We start from the raw sequence: 21,100 nt of genomic DNA on the forward strand, positions 1-21,100 counted from the left end.
GTTCTGCTGCAGTACCACAGCAAGCCACTAGGGGGCCCTAATCTAATCATTTGGAGGTCTCAAGAACACCTATTCACATATCAAGTATCAAGACAATCCATCCAGGCATTCTTAAGTTATTGTGTTCACACACACACACACACACACACACACACACTAACAGGCGTCAGGATTCAAACTCTGAACTTCCAGATGTTAATCAACCCTAGACTCGGCATTCTGCTTAGATAATATGGTCGGTTCAGACACCTTATACCTGCATGAGATAGTTAAATGACTTAGACATTTACATAATCTATGCCTGGATATGAACAGTCACCTGTAAGGGGGACACAACCTTAAGTGGATGTTATTTTCTAAAAGATCTCTTTTTTATGAAAAAGCAGAGGGAACAGAAGAGACTCGAGAGCTATTATTATTATAATGATAATAGGGTTGGATACCAGGCTAGGGAGGCTATGTGTGTTGTGTTGTCACACCAAGATATACTCATATAAGACCTTTTCTGTGTTGCTTCTTGGGTCCCGTCCCGTCATTTGCGGATGACAGATATTTGCGGGGTGTATTGGCTTCCAACTTGCTTCGCTGTGACACAAATACACACAACAGATAGTGTCTAGTATGCATTATAAATTAGACAATGACGTTGCAATTCAAATATGAATAGAAAACATGCAGTAATCAAGTATCCAAGGCAGTAGCTTTGGACTTCAGATCTTTGAAGCAATATAATGTTGATGTCAGAACAGCGGTGGACTGATATCAGTTCTTTGTTATGTATTACTGAATGCAAGGCTCGGAGGTAAAAATCTAAAAAAAACACAGTCACACACACCAAAACTGCGAGAGCGAGAGAGAGCAAGAGAGAAGGAGGGAGGGAGGGAGAGAGAGAGAGAGAGAGAGATAGAGTGTTCCAAAATCCAATGTTAGGAGGCCCAAATCTTTTGTCCTGACATCAAAAGCTACCTGCCACCTAAATGTCAAAACCACAGCGTGCCCGGGTGAAGAGAAGAAGGTACTATGATAGAATTTTTCCATATGTTAGGCAAATGTCCTCCTATTTTGCAACTCTCTCTCTCTCTCTCGGCGGCGTATATATTTGGGGGAGGGGGGTTAAGCGATTTCACACGGGCCAAGGTTCTCTAATGCCGGCAAGGGACTTTCACTGCCGCGGGAGTTATGTCACAGAGGGACAACAGCCTTTCTATCCGATAGAAAGGCGGCGGTCCCTCTGTGACATAACTCCCTCTTTTAACTTTCGCTGCTGAGGGAGTTATGTCGTCGAGGGACGACCCCCTCCCCCAAAAATATATGTCGCCCTTCTAGGAAGTCTGCGAAGGAGGCTAGTGTTTTTAGCCGATTTCTACTTTGTCATTTTTTTCTCTCTTCAAACCCCATATTTCTTATAACCTGGATGTCTAACCTTCATCAACGTATGTTCAAATTGTATATTAGAATGATATAATTATTCTCAGTGAACACTAATGTGCATACTAATGTGCAGAAAGGAAAACATGCAACTTTTTGTTCCAAGGTAACTTTTATCTCACAAAAGAGATTCAGGGCTTGTCCTTCTTGGGGTACAATGTAGTTGACAACTAGACATTATGATCAACAAATAAACCTATTAAGCAGTTGCAAATTTATCATGAAAAAACTGAATTAAAAAGTGAATAAAATAAGCTGACTATGAGCACACAAAAAGGAAACAAATATTGGTTAAACGATTTGTGGTTTGTTTGAGTGTCTTCACTTCGTGCTTAAATTTACGTGAGTGCATGTGTCGGATCACTAACGTCAAGTTGGTTGGCACTTTGTCTCAAAACTAATAATGATATTCGCCTCGCCGTCTGTTGACTCATCCTTTAAGTGTTAATAAATGTACGGTCCCTAAATGATGTGGAAATCATACTCATGACATGTGTAAGTTCTGGGGCAAAGAGGGTCCGGTAAATATGTTTTTGCATGGCCCTCCCCCAGCTCAATTTTTCCCCGTGTTCCTCCCCCCATTTTTTATGCCTTTTCACATCAAACACATTGCAATCAATTTTTGTGGTAGTGATGTTTTAATGGAACTTTGTCACAACACGTCCTCCTGGGGGGACAGTACACAAGCTACAATTTAGTACAAATCTGCACTACTGTACACAGGTCTACAACCACTGTCACAACGGCGCGTTGAGCTGTGCAGGAAGTTTGCAATGAAACTTGACCCCAAGCTGCTCCCTCAGAGGATGGGGCAGTGTCACGGCAAAGATACAAGGAACTCTCACAAACTTAGAACTTTGAAATGCAGAACTAATCGGTACAGGGACTCACCGGTACCCTACCTTGTCAAAGTACTCAATGTCAGCATATTATAGATTATTTATTGCATTTTGAATGAAAAAGTAAAGCTTTTATATTACAATACGTCCAATAGGCCAGTAGTTGACAATGCTTCACGTATGATGTGATCATGTAATTGTACAGTTTTAAAAGTTTCTAATGACGTGTTGTCTGTAAGAAATGACGCAATTCAGCCTGGGGCTGCAATGTTCTTTCAATTTTAATAAACCATTAAAATAATTCATTCATTCATTCATTTATTCACAGCAACATATCAGTTACAGTCCCCGTCTGTCCTAAAGTTTACCCTGGACTGTCCAATTTTCATTTTGATGACAATCATGTATGCAAACACGTAAACGGGGAGCATAGCACTTGATGTTGTTACACTAGCCCTGCTATGGCATTAGACTTGCGTTCCCTAATACCGGTATCATTTCTCCAATCGATGTGTAAAATCGCTTACCAGCCTGACAGCATGCAAGCAGCCATCGTATCCCTTTGCCGTCGGTGAACCATCTCATTGTAAAAATGAAAGTACCGCTCCTTGCAGAATTGACATTGATATCAATTACTGAAATACTTTAATTAGTGTAAAACTTTGCACGAATAAGGAATTGCCGATTGACTGATGTCCGAAGGCCGCCCTGGAGTACCGCCCGATTATCTTGCACCAGTAGGCTTCGTAGGGGGGCCGGGGGCATGCTCGCCGGGGAAATTTTGGGCTCTCTTAAAAGCTATTTCCTGCATTTGTAGAGGGGAATAATTGTTGACCATATTTTACAAAATTGAATTTTTTTTTCAATGGCCCTCCCCCGCTCAAACCCCCAGGGTAAAAAAAATTCAGTGGCCCTCACCCCCTTTTGCACCAGCTCTCCCCCGCTGAATACTGTACAGTCCCTAACGGTGCACGCACCAGTTCTTCCGCGACAGTGGTCCATGGTAGTCCGCGACAAAAAAGGGACGAAAGGGTTTCGAGGGTCTGGGTTTGAGTTCACATTTCTCAAAATGTGCTTCGAACTGACATTAGATACTAAAATGGCTGAAAAGCGTATGAATCGGTGTGTTTTGGGTGGAAATTGCGTTTCGATCCGAGCCTTACTTCCGGATATCCATACGCGTTGAAGGTAAACTGCCCCTTTGACCCAGATTGACCTTTGTTGCGTTCTTTTGGCCGTGTTGCATTACCTCGCGCGTCGGGTTATTGTGAAAATCACAGTGGTAGGATTTTCTTTATAATGGGCTTGATTATACCTTTGAGTTTTCTCTTTCTGACACTAACAGTCATTTTCGTGTCAAAAAATTTTGTGATGTGTTAAGTTCCACGGGAAAATGCCAAATTTTGCGCCTCATTTTTGACGGAAAAATACTTTTTCCCTCTTATATTTACTAAAATTACAAAGGTTGAAGGAACCGAAACTCATGTTTTCTTGTAGCTAGAGGGATATCCTTCATTGCCATTCACAGTTGTTTTGGCTCAGAAGTATTTCCTGGAAGAGACGGTCGCTAGACTTGGGGGTGTGCAAACTCGAATTGAGACCCAAAATAAACTAGGGGGTGCCCCCCTAAATGATGTGGAAATCATACTCATGTAACTTGACCATCACCATACATAGATGATACAGATTGGACATCATTTGTATACCTTGGTATACTCAATGAGGAAATGTGATTTGAGTAGAGAATATCATTCATCTTCATACAGTCATGTAGATAACTCATGGATATGAGTAACATATAACGATTTTGATTTGTTTTTCTTATATGTTTTCATGTAATATATGTTTCTGGTTATGTATACTTCCGCTTACTTGTGTTACTTATGTCTCAACAATCCACTATTACTTATGTTACAGTTTTGTCATAAGTTTATTATCTCCATGAAAATGGAAATTTTTTCATGGAGATATTGTTTTGAGCATGTTTGCGTGTGTGTTTGTGTGCGAGTATGTTTGTGCGTCCGGATGCTTATAGTGGGTATGTGGGTAGGTGTTTGGAGAACAAAGGTCAAGGTCGATTTTGGGCCCCCTGGTATGTGACACTGGAACTACATTGGCATTTTTGTCAAAATCTTCCAAGGAGAATAACTGAACAAAGGAATGACAGATTTCTGTTTTATTTGATATGCAGGTAGACAGAGATGTACACAATGAAGTGCAAATTATGCAAATTGGGACTGAATTTGCATAAGTAATGAGGATTATCTATATTTCCATTCTAGGCATGTTGTGACAGGTGTCACCTGTTGGTTGTGAAATGGGGTCAAATATTCCCCAGGGACCCGACAGCTGGTCAAACCACAGTGGGATATAAAATCAAACCTGTATACAGTCAAACCTGTATTAGCGGTCACCTTTACATAGCGGCCACCTGCCCATAGTGGTCACTTTTTGTCGGTCCCTTGGATTTTTCCCATTGACGTAAGCATTAAGAATTCGTCTATAGCGGTCACTGTCCAACGCGGTCGCGGCCACACGGTTTTCGGTCCCGCGGGTCTGGAAACACTGCCGATAACGGTCCCGGCGCATGGTCGCCGCAAGATTTCTTTCAAATCTCGGCAGAAAAATATTGTCATTATACTTTTTTCATAGCAGTGTTACCCATGAAAATTTTGTCTATGGTTTTATTTTGCCCCTGGTGAGGGTTTTGAATTAGAAAAACCGCTAAAGACGCCAGAAGTTTGCAGACAAAGAGAGCCTCTTATCTTGCGCGCCATACATGTTGGCGACGCTTTGTTTACTTGGGTTACTTCACTACGTAGTAGTAGCATGGGCGAGCAGTTTGCTATAAATTATACAGACGCCTTTTATCCTCTACAAAAAGGTTACAAAGTCATCAATTCTTTGTGTATGTGCTCTCTTCATTCAAAGAACTTCTTTGACGAAATAAGTTTACATATTGTACTATTTAAACGTACAGAGTAAAATCATACCCCATACCTACATTACAGTAGACTATCCCTATGACCCCCAGCGCCATTTTGTTTTTCCCCCGCCGTCAAGGAATCCAGCCCAAAGAGGCTGATCTTAACGTGATATTCCGCAATTTTTGGCCGAAAAATGATGTCACCGCGCAATTGAAAATGACACGGTTGTCTTCGGCAACATTTTAAGTCGCATGTGCTCCGGTTTGGGGGCGGATCGATGGATCGACTTGGACTTTAATAATATGCTTGTGGAAAAATCGGGACCGACCGAAAGCAGTCATCTTGAGCGGCGATCGTCGTCTTGTGGAAGTGGTCGGTAGACCAAGTTTGACTGTACACTGTACATGTATAGTATGTGAATAAATGTTTCTCGGTGTGGCACTTATTGCTCGTGGTCAAAATCAACCGTTTCTATAGAGCGGCCACCTGTCCATAGCAGTCGATTTTGGCCAGTCCCTTGAGTGACCGCTATAGGCAGGTTTGACTGTACTTGTTTCTATTATGTCGATAGCTTAAGTGTCACTTGATTTGATGAAATGGTGATAATGCATTTTATAAACTCACTCCGTTCAATGGTATGACAGTTCAAAAATACAACATATGTAACTAGTAATAAAGGGACATTGATAGATATAAGTTATGCAAATGAAGACCTAATTTGCATAATTAATGAGAAAATACTGTAATTTCATATTGGTAGATAACTGGAATTTCATACTTGTAGCATTGGGAAGTTATGTGACAGTGAACAAAGTTGAATATGAATTATAAAAATGTGGACCTAATTTGCATGATATATATTTTATGGAGATTTGAGGTCTCCGAAGTCTTGTTTTCCTTGTTATAAATGATTTTACTGTTTTGTAATCTGGGCTCCATTGAAAATCAATTTGCCAAAATTGAATGGGCCACACTGCTGTCTGAATATTCAAAAAAATGTTAAATTTTTTCGCTGGTGAAATAGAATAAACAAAATAAATAAATAAGTTAAATTATCATATAGGTAGATGTCGTCGACCAATCAGAAGGCTCCATTTGCGGGCCTGCATTCTTCATACAGACCCGAAAAGCAGGTCATTAATCTTCATATGGACCTGCAGGTCTATAAACTTTTTATGGACCCGGTGTTCGAACGTTACCATTAAATGACAGGGGGTTTTGTTTTTATATTTCATGTAAAGACAAATACTACACAAATCAAATACAACACAAAGTACTACTAACTTTATATGGACAATGGCTATATGAATTATGATAATAACGTTAATGACCCGCTTTCCTTCGGTCTATCCGGAAAAGCGGGCTGTAAACTTCGTATGGACCTGCGGGTCTGTAAACTTCGTATGGTCCCGCTTTTGCATTCGAATGTTCGGCAGTAGCGCAACCGCAACACTCGAAATGCATTCTAAACATTCTATAGAACCCCGTGTGATGCGGAACACCCGTAGCAAACGTTTTGGCGGCCCAGGTATGACACAAAATCAAATACTGCACACAGTAACGTTACTACTAACTACTAGCATGACATGGACAATGGCTATATGATAATAACGTTAATGACCCGCTTTCTTTCGGTCTATACGGTTTCGTGACCTCGGTACTTTATTCGGTGGTTATAGGAACGACCTTGCCTTATCACACCGCATAGACCTCAGGGCGGGTCATTAACCCTATATTATGCTATTCAGGACCCTTTTATTGCATCATAGATTCCCGAAAAACTTTTACAGACATAGAAGAACTTTGAAGTTTAGAACATGGATACCCTTATTTACCCTGATAAAATTAGTTATCTTAGCTTGAAACTTCATCTGTGTCAAAACTTGGTAGAAATCCTTCTGATGAAGCATTATAGTGGAAATGTAATCTACAACACAAAAGATTGGACTTAATGAATGTCCAATCTTTTTGGTGTTGGAAATTATTGTTCAACTTTGCTTCAGAACATTTTAGCATATTAGGTACATTTGTATGCCTCACAATTATGCTAGTTACCAAGTAGCACCCCCTTTCAAATTGTACTGACCCAAAGAATGACTAAAAACTTAACAAACCATTCTCTCTTTCATAACACATGGTGTACCTGCAGCCCTGTTCTATGGAGGACTGGCCATAGCTCTGGCCTTTGTGGCATCCCAGATTGGCTCCCTCATTAAGGCAACCAACTCCATATTTGGTGCCCTGGGTGGACCCATGCTGGGCGTCTTCACCCTGGGAGTGTTCTTTCCATCTGCAAACACAGGGTAAGTCACTCCCGAAAAAATCATGCACTCACTCACTCACTCACTCACTCACTCACTCACTCACTCACTCACTCACTCACTCACTCACTCACTCACTCACTCACTCACACTCACTCACACTCACTCACTCACACTCACTCACTCACACTCACTCACTCACACTCACTCACTCACACTCACTCACTCACTCACTCTCTCACTCACACTCACTCACTCACTCTCACTCACTCACACTCACACTCACTTATTCTCACTCACTCACTCACTCACTCACACTCACACTCACTTATTCTCACTCACACTCACTCACACTCTCACTCACTCACACTCACTCACACTCACACTCACTCACACTCACTTATTCTCACTCACTCACACTCACTCACACTCACTCACACTCACTCACACTCACTCACTCACACTCACGTATTCTCACTCACTCTTACTCACTTTCACTGACTCTCACTGACTTTCACTCATTCAGTCAGTCTCACTTTCAATCACTCTCACTCAATCACTTTCACTGACTCTCACTCATTCAGCCTCACTCTCAATCACTCTCACTCATTCTCTTGTTCTCACTCTCACTCATTCACTCTGTCTCACTCACTCACTCACTCAAACACAGGGTAAGTCACTCCCGATCATGCACTCACTCACTCACTCACTCACTCACTCACTCACTCACTCACTCACTCACTCACTTATTCTCACTCACTCTTACTCACTTTCACTGACTCTCACTGACTCTCACTCTCATATATGATAATGTCCTTGCTCTCACTCACTCACTCATTCAGTGTCACTCTCAATCACTCTCACTCTCACTCACCCACTCACTCACTCTCACTCACACTCACTTATTCTCACTCACTTACTCACTTTCACTGACTCTCACTCACTCTCACTCATTCAGTCTCACTCTCAATCACTCTCACTCACTCTCTTACTGTCACTCTCAATCACTCTCACTCAATCACTCTTACTCTTACTCTCAATCACTCTCACTCACTCTCACTCAGATGGACTCACTCATTTCCTCAGTGTTGTACTTACAATTATTTTAATGATTCTCTTCCATTTTCTGACTTTCTTATCTGTTGACTTTTGCCTTTTTCTTTACCCTATTTTTCTGTGGGGCTGGAAAAATCATAAAGCAGTATGGGCAATTGGGTGAAGTCTGCCATATCTGCTTGTTATTGTACCTGTTGTAAATTACAGGGGAGCGCTGACAGGTTTCACTGGGGGAATGTCTGTTGCCTTCTGGATGGCCATCGGAGCCTTCTTCAACAAAGATGACCAGGGCAACGTCAGCAAAGATGCCTTCTGGCTCTATAGGGTAAGTTTGCAATATTTATTTTCAAGACTAAAGATTAAGTTTACTATACAAATTTATCTGAAATAGAGGATGATTCTGTTATGGAGAGTTTGTGCCATCAGAAATTCCATCATGCCTAAAACAATCTCAAACAAGACAATCAGGGATGTCGGACTTCACCCCTCAAACAAGACAATCAGGGATGTCGGACTTCACCCCTCAAACAAGACAATCAGGGATGTCGGACTTCACCCCTCAAACAAGACAATCAGGGATGTCGGACTTCACCCCTCAAAGGCTGTTACCATCCACTGGCAGAACTGCAGGAAGACACACAGACGAACCCAAAATGATATTCCTCCTCCTTGGGTCATTTGTATTTGTGTACAGAATAAAATTCTTGTAATTTACCTTCAGGTGATGTTACGTTTTCAGTTATCTTTTCTGTGCAATTTGTTTGTACATGTATATGTTTATCTGCGGTCAGCATAACTCTGTAGGTGGACCTTTTTGTAGGTGATCGGGAAAATACAATTTTCGTTCTGTCTACTGCCCATCACGAACGTCAGATGGTAGACTTGAAATCTGACTGTGGGAGGATGAATGTCAGATGTCAGACTTGAAATCTGACTCTGGGAGGATGAATGTCAGATGTTAGACTGGAAATCTGACTGTGGGAGGATGAATGTCAGATGTTAGACTGGAAATCTGACTGTGGGAGGATGAATGTCAGATGTTAGACTGGAAATCTGACTGTGGGAGGATGAATGTCAGATGTTAGACTGGAAATCTGACTGTGGGAGGATGAATGTCAGATGTTAGACTTGAAATCTGACTGTGGGAGGATGAATGTCAGATGTTAGACTGGAAATCTGACTGTGGGAGGATGAATGTCAGATGTTAGACTGGAAATTTGACTGTGGGAGGATGAATGTCAGATGTTAGACTGGAAATCTGACTGTGGGAGGATGAATGTCAGATGTTAGACTGGAAATCTGACTGTGGGAGGATGAATGTCAGATGTTAGACTGGAAATTTGACTGTGGGAGGATGAATGTCAGATGTTAGACTGGAAATCTGACTGTGGGAGGCTGAATGTCAGATGTTAGACTGGAAATCTGACTGTGGGAGGATGAATGTCAGATGTTAGACTTGAAATCTGACTGTGGGAGGATGAATGTCAGATGTTAGACTTGAAATCTGACTGTGGGAGGATGAATGTCAGATGTTAGACTGGAAATCTGACTGTGGGAGGATGAATGTCAGATGTTAGACTGGAAATTTGACTGTGGGAGGATGAATGTCAGATGTTAGACTGGAAATCTGACTGTGGGAGGATGAATGTCAGATGTTAGACTGGAAATCTGACTGTGGGAGGATGAATGTCAGATGTTAGACTGGAAATTTGACTGTGGGAGGATGAATGTCAGATGTTAGACTGGAAATCTGACTGTGGGAGGATGAATGTCAGATGTTAGACTGGAAATCTGACTGTGGGAGGATGAATGTCAGATGTTAGACTGGAAATCTGACTGTGGGAGGATGAATGTCAGATGTTAGACTGGAAATTTGACTGTGGGAGGATGAATGTCAGATGTTAGACTGGAAATCTGACTGTGGGAGGATGAATGTCAGATGTTAGACTGGAAATCTGACTGTGGGAGGATGAATGTCAGATGTTAGACTGGAAATCTGACTGTGGGAGGATGAATGTCAGATGTTAGACTGGAAATCTGACTGTGGGAGGATGAATGTCAGATGTTAGACTGGAAATCTGACTGTGGGAGGATGAATGTCAGATGTTAGACTGGAAATCTGACTGTGGGAGGATGAATGTCAGATGTTAGACTTGAAATCTGACTGGGAGGATGAATGTCAGATGTTAGACTGGAAATTTGACTGTGGGAGGATGAATGTCAGATGTTAGACTGGAAATCTGACTGTGGGAGGATGAATGTCAGATGTTAGACTTAAAATCTGACTGTGGGAGGATGAATGTCAGATGTTAGACTGGAAATCTGACTGGGAGGATGAATGTCAGATGTTAGACTTGAAATCTGACTGTGGGAGGATGAATATCAGATGTTAGACTTGAAATCTTACTGTGGGAGGATGAATGTCAGATGTTAGACTTGAAGATGTTAGACTTGAAATCTGACTGGGAGGATGAATGTCAGATGTTAGACTGGAAATCTGACTGTGGGAGGATGAATGTCAGATGTTAGACTGGAAATCTGACTGTGGGAGGATGAATGTCAGATGTTAGACTGGAAATCTGACTGTGGGAGGATGAATGTCAGATGTTAGACTGGAAATCTGACTGTGGGAGGATGAATGTCAGATGTTAGACTTGAAATCTGACTGTGGGAGGATGAATGTCAGATGTTAGACTGGAAATCCAGCGCTCGTGAGTGCGACTCGCACACAATATGTATGCGACCAGTTTCTTGAGAATGCGACTAGATTTAAAATCACGGTCGCACGGTGCGACAATCCAAAATTAAGACCTGCGCCAGGATAATGGCTGCAGAACTAAGCGGTAAGCCGAAAATATAGGTATCCAATGCTACCGCGAATATCGTCGGTGAATTTTCTATCATGTTCCCACACCCGCGGTACAAAAACTATCCGTTCCTAGTGGCAAAGTTACCCATAGCAATAAAGGATATAAGTTTCTCTCCTTTGTGGTGTATTTGTTTGATTTGTAAAATGTTTCAAACGCCAAAACTTTGTCGATGAAAGTGAGCGCTCGCCGGACGCTCGCTGCTTTCAATGACAATGGCGGCCATGATGTTTATGAAAAATAGACCGCAGCAGAATGAAAGGCTTGTTTCCTGCGGTCATATTTATACCTGTTCAAGCGATGATTTTTACGATCAAAAATTGATGAATCAATTCAAGTGGAGTTTTATTAAAAAAAATATCAAATTTTCCTTTTGTCACCGGTATCATTTCAAAGCTCATTACCTGTCCGTTGTTATGGTGCTGCATGTACTTTCATTCTGCTGCTGTCTATACTGCACAGCGGCGAATCACAAAGCTTTCCCCATGCGGTCTGCCTGTCATTGGATGACGGCGCCGCGCGGTCCTGACGCGCGAAATTTGAACTACGCGTTTCGAAGTTCCCGATTTGACTGGGTCGGCACAAACAGATCATTTTTGATACTATTTTGAGCAAGAATTTTAAGGATATTAAAGTATTTTGGATTATCTGTAGACAGAGGGTGAGGGTAAAAAGAAAAGAAATGCCTGTAAAAATGTTGAACTTGATGCCAGCAGTGAAGTTTCAAATTATGGAATATGACTTTATTTGTTTTGGTCATGAACCCAATAGATAAGTTCTAGAGTCATCTATTTATTTATCATTCAAGGTTATGTGAATCATTACCTGCCTTGTTCCAAGTAAAAAATACCATTGTGTATTTTTCAACTTGTTGAACTTGAGGCACCGTGGCCCCCGGATAGGGGCCAGCCGGGGAACCTATGCCCAATTTTTCTAAAAATCCATCGTACTAGTATCAGTATGTAGGAAGGTATTGAATGAATTGAATTGCCAATTGTTCTGCACCATCAATGTAGGTTTTTATCTTTTATGATCTATTCAAATACTTTATTCCCGGTTGTTAACGTATAACAATGATTAATAGGAGTATTATTTGGTATAGCCAAGACTTTTGCTTGTTCTTCCAACTTTTTGTAGTGGTGCCCCTAGATTTTTGCTGGTGCTCCTAACTTTTTTGAGTTAGGAGCACAGTGCTCCTAGGCCTAAAAGTTAGTCTGGAGCCCTGAAATCTGACTGTGGGAGGATGAATGTCAGATGTGGGATGGGCTAGTTCAGCATGCTAGGCTGTCTACCCTGGTCTGTCTACCCTTTTGGGGCCCAAGGCTATGCATGGGGGTTTGGCATGGAATTTTCTTGAAGAAGAACTGGGTCAATGGCAATCCCAGCTGCGGGACTGGGCTGGATGGAAGACAACAAACACCTAATCATACTGTTGGGCAGCTGAGGGATAGGGGCAGTTATATAGTCTCCAAATAGATCTAATGGTGGCAAAGACCGTATCCAACTGGAAGAGATACCTGCGGGGCCGCCAGCGACTTGCCCCCTTAAAGCAAGACCATCTGGCTGTCGAATAACCGAGGGAGTAGCATAGCCCAGCATGCAATACTGCGGGGCTATTTAACACTGTCCGCCAGATCAGGTCTTGCTCTCCGGGGGCAAGTCTCTGGCTGGCCCCACAAGTATCTCTGGTTGTCCAGGGTAAACTCCGCCAACACTGGCAGAAAAGCCATTGATTATATAAAACAAAATGTAATGTAAACGTTAAGGGAGGGGAGATAAGGAAAGCTGGAAGTTTGATGGGCCAGGCAACCAGAGAGCCTTTGTATGACACAGATTCAAAATAGATGTCTCACACTGAGACTGAGTTAGAGTGAGTGTGCTTGTATACAATGTAACGTTATTACTCCAGGAAAGAGGGTAACCTCATGATGGATTTTTAGGACTGAGGTTGTTCGCACAATCGCAGCTAGAACTCTCGATCCTGTTGTCGGATTGGTGTGTCTTGGCATATCGTCTGCTAGGTTGCGCATTGTCTTTTTTACAACCTAACTGCTTTTATTGTTAATGTAAATATCTAAAAAGCACCCCTATCTTAGAACATGTACAGACATTAGTTCTGTAACGTTTTGTGAGTGGGCGTTGGGAGGTTTGCTACTAAGCAGATATCAGGTGATTTGTTTAGTAGCTTGAAACCAGCTAGTCTTAAGTTCCTTGTCCCAATTATTAACTCCAAGCAGATGTTAGGCTGCCGCTTCCTGCACAGCCTCAGTAACTGCCTGTATCTGAGAGAGGAATAATATCAATAGATATCACTTATGCAAATGAAGGCCTAATTTGCATAATCTAAGATAAGGAAAGACTATAATTCAATAGTGGTGAATGATGGAAATTGAATTCTTGTTGCATTTTGGAAGTCTAGTAAAGTTGAACATTATAAGATATGAATCATGCAGATATATGCCTCATTTACATAATTTATCAGCAAATGCCATAATAATCTTCTTTGCTAAGATTAGACTTTCATACTTTGACAACTTGTTTCTGTCTGGGTCTGTGTCTTCGCACCTATAAATCAAGATCCTTTTGATGGACTTGTGTGAAATTTGGCATGTCTGTAGTTTAAGAGGGTATCAGACACCTAAGCCACACTGCAAACACCTTAATTACTTCACGCAGGATTGTGTTCTACAGACTCTTGTTTTTATTTGTATTCATGATACTCTCCCCAGGTTGGGGGTATATTGCAGTTACATATACCGTATTGTCTCGAATAAAGTACGCACTTCTTAAACATTTCAAAATTCAAAAGGCACCACAAGTTATTACTAAAGTCAGGGTGCATACTTTATTTGAGGTTTTTGCCAGGACAAATTGGAAAAGGACCTCATCATCATCATATCGGGCGGCTTGCCCGGACTAGGACTGCTCTCTCCCTCCAGGCGTCACGGTCCACCATAAGTTGGTCTAGATCTTCAGACCTCAAACCCTTGCTTAATCAAACCAGGAACCCAGCTGCGGTGCAACAATGCATGGCTCAATACCTGCCAATTTGTGAAGTTTGTAACTTGTCGTAGGCAATCCTCAAGTTTGCAGAGACGATGCTGGCGGAGTAAACAAGAGAATCTTTTATGAATCTAAGGAATGGCATTATGTAGAAGTCCTTGGTATAAGAAAAATGACCTGGAGATAATAGAAGGAACACCATAAATTTGAATTTATCCTGTTCAAAATTTGTTCAAGATCATGTGGAAAAGGGGTGCATACTTTATTTGGGGTTTTTGACTTTACGTTTCAGTTCTGCAAATTTGTCTGGAACTAGCCCAAATCAGGGGTGCGTACTTTAATTGGGGTGCGCACTTTAATCGAGAAAATATGGTATCCACACTTTGGTCTTGTTCCATATTGGTAATTTCTGATTCTCTATCTTCCCCAGATTTCTTTCATGTTGTACAGTGTATTCACCTGGGTGATCACAGTTCTGATTGGCTACCTGGCAGGTCATGTGACCAGGAAAGCCTTATCCCTGAAGGATGACATGGTCAACCCCCAGCTGATCACGCCGATGTGCAGGTTGGTGTTTTCTCATCATGTCTCAAACTTGAAAACATCGCTAAAATGTTTGGTAGATGATAAGAGAATTTGCATGTTGTACTTCAAAGCAGCTTCTAAACTGGCCAGATGGTTATTTTTTCAATAAATGCCAATGTAATATATTGTGCACCATTTAAATGTATCATGTAGCTAGTACATGACTCAATTCAGTCTGATTATGGTACAACTTCTGCCAGCAGCTGGCACCACTACATGCCGCAGATGTTAACTACACTTACCTAACATCTACTCACTTAATGATGTGTTTATGGAAAGTTCTCAAGTGATACCAATGTAACGAAGAAGCAACCCATCATTTTTTACCACTTTATATGCCCATGTTTATAGATATTGTCTTTGTCTCTTTTCCTGTGTTTTTTGTATTGACTCTCTAGTCCTGCTAATATCAGAATATCACAATTTGAAGACTCTGCCAATGTGCACTGGGAGTGGGTGTGCTCAGAAAAAGGTCACATAAAGCTCCTGGGAAGAGACTTATCTTGCTGATATACCATTTTACAGTAGTTTCATTCGTGGCCTACAATAGTATGTTCTTCCCACAAGGTTTCCCCACAAGGCTCCCACTATGGCCATCAAGAATGTCTTGAACACATGGATATCTGACGTGTGCATATGTATACCTTGGAAATAACTATTGCTGCATTATTTGGATCTCTTTTAATTCATTGTTTTTTAAAAACTCTACCGGTATTATGGTTACTGTCAGTATTATGAGAGTAGATGATACATGGAAACTTGCCAGAACTGGTTCAGATTGCTGGTGTTGTGCTGGATCTATTTATGTTGAGATTATTCAGCAGTAAGATTAAAAACAAGATCGACTTAATCTCTTTTGTGTCAGCTACACATTTTGTGTTTGAGAGAATTTGCAGCAAATTGTGTTCTTTATTGTTCCATGACAGGCCCAAACTGAGTGGCAATATTCAGAGTGACTCACCACTTCCACTGCCAGACGAGGACGGTGGGGAGACAAGTGCGCTTCTTAATGTGTCAGATTAAAGATGTCACAGCCCAGAGCCAGGAGGTTTCATTCTTACATTCCTGTAACAGTTATTGTTTGGCACAACACTACAAACTATGGCCTTTGTCTAACCCTGCCTTTTTGAGTTGTAGTCCAAGTTACAATGTACAGCCAATATCTAATAACTAGGGAATGATTGTGTGTATTATCAGACTGTATATTAGTAATGGCTATGTACTGTACACATACATCTGTCAGACACCTTCTTCAGAGCTTCTGACTGGAGTACTGCTTCTCACCGCTATAAGTAGCCGATGTAGGTGGCGCTTTTGCGTCGAGAACATAATCCCAAATATGGCTTAGCCGAGATGAACCGAGACGAGGGGGGATACAAGCTCAGCCATATTTGGGATTACGTTCTCCCCACAAAATCGCCACCTATACATCGGCTACTTATAGCGGTGAGAAGCAGTACTCCAGTCAGAAGCTCTGCAGACGGTGTCTGACAGACACCGAAACGTCAGCAGGTGAGATTACCTGGTTGTGTTAAAAGAAACTCCAAATATCCTATACCTAAAACCGTCTGTCAGTTCCAGATGCCGTGAAAGGCATTTGCACATGTAGAAATGGTGATTTTGAAGTGAGCAGGGCCAGCATTATTTAGTCACAGTCAGTCTGCCGCATGACTCAGGAGACTCCCATGCCCAGTGTACGGGAAATCTTGTCTCTGCGTTCCTGATGTGCTATACAAACTCGGATCTAGATTAATAATGATTTTAATGTTGACATCAATGTTAGTTACTGTTTTATTGAATACAGGGATAAAAGAATTGTTGGTTGTAATACCATGTAGAATCATCACTTCAATTCTTCTTACCTGCTTCATGGTATTCAGGTTTTAAAAGGATGTTTTTTTGCCCGCCTTGTTTTTTTCCCGCCCCCCCCCCCCGCCCTTAATTTGGAGTCTGCAGAGGATGTCATCCATAAAATTTACTTGCTGTGGCCTTACATCACAAGCTATCTGCCACCAAATATCAAGACCATAGCATATCCAGGTCAAAAGATACAAAAAATTGAAGTTTTGCTGCAGTACCAAGGTCACATACTAGGGGGTTGATATCGACCTTGACTTTTGTCTTCCCAACACATACCAAATATCATTACAATTCATCCAGACGTTCTTTAGTTATACTGACTACAAACATCCGGAAACACACACACAGACACACACACACACACACACACACACACACACACACACACACACACACACATATACTTATATCTCCATTTTTCATGGGGATAATAAGAGGATTATTCAAGTTTCAGCTTTGTATGGCTCATTTTATGCAATCAATCCATTTCTTTGATTTCAAATGTCATTTCTCTACTTTCCCAAGAGTACTTTTTGTGCCAAAAAAACTCTGTAGTTTGGTTAAGTTTGTTCAGCTTGAAGGAAGTATCCAAGTCATCCCAGTTCTCCCAATGTACAGTAGATGCACCTGTTTATCTCAAATTATCAAAAGCACAGTTTTCATTCATGTAACTTCTGTCATTCATGAAAATGAACATAAACGTTGAGTATAAAAACATTCACACCTCACCTCACCTAGTCCCATCCTCAACTTGAGGGTCGGGGACATTGGCAGACAAAAACTGAATAAAGGCATTCAGGACATCGATTTTGCTATAGTGGAAAATTGTTGAATGGCTTTAAGCGCTTTATACTGAGTAACAATATCCTGGATGGGAGGTGTGATGAATTTTTTCCGGGGGGGGGGGGGGTATTTGGGAAAAGTAGAAGTCGAAACCGAGAACCAACATTAAATTGGTGTGGCCTAAACAAGGGGTTTAGGTTAAAAGAAAGGAAATTTGCTGGAATAGTCTATAATGTTTTCAATAACAAAATTACCCTTTGCTATGTAATATATGGATTGATATTGAGAAATAGTTTTGATAAATAAAAAATTATAACTTTAAAATACATGTATACCTGATTTGTGCGCTCCTGAAGCATCGCCAAAAATACATGATATATCTGTTTGGCTCGCTCCTGAAGCATCGCCAAAAACCACAGCCGATGCGACCGGGCAGAATTGTAGTGGGGCACTGGTGGTGGGCAGGTATTCTCCAAGCAGAGGTTTCCGTCGAGTGGGGTAGGAGTGTCCGGGATTTTTTACCACAGGAGAGCGAGGTAAAAAAAAATCCCGGACACTCCTACCCTACTCGACGGAAACCTCTGCTTGGAGAATAGTGGGCAGGGGGTACTCTTCAAGCAGAGATTGGGGGGAAGATTGTGACCGTTTTAGCGGACAAAAAACGGGGCATATGATAGTCTCCAAGCAGACCTACGGGTTGGCAAAGACCGTATCCAACAGGCAGAAGGAGTTTTTATAGCCAACCCAAGTCTCATTGGAGACTAGGCATATGACGGGTCACATTCTTCCCCACCAACCTCTCCCTGGAGAGTATGTCTGCTAGGCTTGGGTCGTCGTCTGTCGCCGGTGGGAGATAGAAATGGTCAGAGTGAGTCGACTTTGCCTCAAACTTCCGCTACTTTTCTGGAGATCTTTGCAAATGTCTATATCTTTACTCACGATTTTTGTCCGTCAAGGTTTACGGATTGGTTTTGAATTTTTTTCGTAACACGCAGCAAAGTCCGGAAATTTACGGAAAAACTGGCACTGGCTAGAGCCTTGTAAGGGGGTAGGACGGATAGGTTTTAAGACCTTGACGGACAAACATCTATAAATTAATAAAATGACGTTCGCCAACTAGTCTCGCACAGTTGCCAAGTCGGATTGCCGTCCGACTATTGCCCGTTGCTCGGGCAAGCTACGGGCAACCAGTAGACGAGCTCTCCGAGCTCATAATGACATAAATCGTCGCCGAGGCCTCGCTGCAACCGCAGCTTCCAGTGACCCGCGAACGTCGTATTCTCCAAGCAGAGGTTTTGGTCGGGGGGTAGTAGTGGCCGGTTTTTTTACGTTGGCCTCCCGTAACTGTACTTTCCTTGTATTTTACTGTTACCACGGGCAATAGGCCCCGGAATTGTTGTTGGGCATACAGAATTGTTGGTTGGCGAAAAAGAAAACGGCATAAAATAGAAAGCCCCATAAAAACGCATAGAAACACGCCAAGAACACACCTTTAATTAGAAGTGGAGCAAGGCACCGTAGTTATTCTCAAAGCAGAGGATTCCGTCGAGTGGAAGAGAGGAGAGCGAGGTAAAAAAATCCCGGACACTCCTACCCCACTCGACGGAAACCTCTGCTTGGAGAATACCGTAGTCACCCGACATACAATGGGACCCCCGCTATTACCGGAAACGCCCCCGTCAGCGCTGGACTGTTCTTCCGCCCCCGCCCGGGTGGAACTTCGGCACCAACCCGAGCGTGTGATCCCGCGCGGTGTACTTCCTTTATTTAATAGTTCATAACGAAATATTCGGGTCACGATCGGAACTTCAGCTGCTAGTCAACGATAATACCTTGGCCTACCGCCTATGCTGTTACAAGCAGGAGCTTCGAAAAACATCAAAGATGTAAACAAAGCAACGGTAACGTTATGGTTAGTCTTGAACTAGAGGAAATCTGGCGCATTGCTTATGTTTAGTCTAAAACACGGTCAGGAAGAAAACGTCCCGATTCCCCTACCTACCTCTACTTGGAGGACAGGAATGTACACTCCAAATCTTATATCCCCTGACAAAGTGACATGCGCAATGTGCGCTGTGATTGTAGTTCTTTCTTTATTTCTTTGTGTGTGAGTGGTCTTTTTTTGGTTGACGTGTTTATTTTTGGGCAGCCTGGTGTTTGTCGTTTCTGCTGAATGCATGTGAAGCGTATAACATATTTTCCTTGTAAATTGGTTGATGCCGTCGGCTTTGCTGTTTTTCTTAGTGTGCGTTTTGGCGTGGAAGTAGACATCAAAGTGAGGTGTTGTTGGGTGCGGCGGAGGGATCTTGATTTATTTGATAGTGTGTGTGTTTGTATCGTAGTTCAATACTCCATGTGTGTTGTGGAAGTTTCTTTTCGACTAGCAGTAAGATTCTGACGTCTTGTCAAGCTGGTCTGAAGTAACAACGGCACGGACTTATAGTCGGAAACATCGCAGCTCACTTAGTGGAAATAGGACGAATATCTCAAGATCTGGAGGCTAGTGATCAGCCGCTTCCATCAAATTGCTTAGATTTGAATCTTCTTTTGTACAGGAACCGATCCGACATCATTTCTCATGCCAATCCCACCATAAAGTTTGAAAAGAAATAAATACAAGTTTCGCCGCGACGGACAACAGGACACAGACAAGCTGCGACGTTTCCGTCTAGGTCCGTACCATTGTTACTTCACGCCAGCTTGACAAGACGGAGGTTTCATTTGCACGTCTAACGCAGACAAGGCAAGCCAGCATGTCCGCTCCAGCATCGTCCCCCAAGAAGTCCAGGAAGCCTACGGCACCCAAGGGCCCTGCTGCTCACCCGCCCACCACTGTTATGGTTACGTCGGCCGTGGAAGCGCTCAAGGACCGTACCGGTTCTTCTCTGTCGGCCATCAAGAAGTACATTGCCGGTAACTACAAGTTCGACGTGGAGAAGAAAGCGCACTTCGTCAAGCGCGCCCTGAAATCCTTGGTGGAGAAGGGTACCCTCATCCAGGTCAAAGGAACTGGGGCGTCGGGATCCTTCAAGATCAACGTGGCAGCCAAGAAAGCCGCCGAGAAGGCTGCAAAGAAAGCCGTCAAGAAGCCGGTCAAGAAACCTGTGGCTAAGAAGGCCGCAAAACCCAAGACCACCAAGCCAAAAAAGCCAAAGGCTAAGAAGGCTACTAAGGCTACCACCCCCAAGAAGACAAAGAAACCGACTACCAAGAAGACCAAGAAATCTCCGGCCAAGAAACCCGCTGCCAAGAAACCCACAAGAAAGACTCCGGTAAAGAAGACTCCAAAGAAGGCGGCGCCTGCCAAGAAAGCGTCCAAGCCCAAGAAGAAGTGATGACCTGACCGTCGAAGTTTCTGCAAACCCCGGCCCTTTTCAGGGCCACCCACATCCTTACAGAAGTACTATGTCAATCATTAAAGTAATACATGAAATAGAATGAAAGCATCCCCCCCACACACACAGACAGACAGACAGACAGACAGACAGACA

General features: G+C 42.5%; 2 protein-coding genes across 2 annotated transcripts in view; both read left to right on the forward strand.

Annotated features, from left to right (window-relative positions):
* Positions 1-16,006, forward strand: part of LOC136440567 (sodium-dependent multivitamin transporter-like) — a 38,840-nt gene extending 22,834 nt beyond the window's left edge. Inside the window, exons 12-15 of the mRNA XM_066436639.1 lie at positions 7,344-7,497; positions 8,719-8,836; positions 14,812-14,948; positions 15,893-16,006. Of these exons, the coding sequence (XP_066292736.1) occupies positions 7,344-7,497; positions 8,719-8,836; positions 14,812-14,948; positions 15,893-15,989 (506 nt within the window). The 3' untranslated portion in view covers positions 15,990-16,006. The remainder of the gene's footprint in view (positions 1-7,343; positions 7,498-8,718; positions 8,837-14,811; positions 14,949-15,892) is intronic.
* Positions 16,007-19,692: 3,686 nt separating this feature from the next.
* Positions 19,693-20,996, forward strand: LOC136440579 (histone H1-like). Its single transcript, XM_066436651.1, has one exon. It carries the CDS (start codon positions 20,363-20,365, stop codon positions 20,942-20,944), a length of 582 nt encoding a protein of 193 aa, XP_066292748.1. The 5' UTR covers positions 19,693-20,362; the 3' UTR covers positions 20,945-20,996.
* Positions 20,997-21,100: the final 104 nt, after the last annotated feature.

Source organism: Branchiostoma lanceolatum, chromosome 8 (assembly GCF_035083965.1).
Source record: "Branchiostoma lanceolatum isolate klBraLanc5 chromosome 8, klBraLanc5.hap2, whole genome shotgun sequence".
Lineage (NCBI taxonomy): Eukaryota > Metazoa > Chordata > Leptocardii > Amphioxiformes > Branchiostomatidae > Branchiostoma > Branchiostoma lanceolatum.

Bases quoted from the DNA above. Each gene is read 5' to 3' on its own strand.
- LOC136440579 (XM_066436651.1), top strand. From the start codon at position 20,363: ATGTCCGCTCCAGCATCGTCCCCCAAGAAGTCCAGGAAGCCTACGGCA.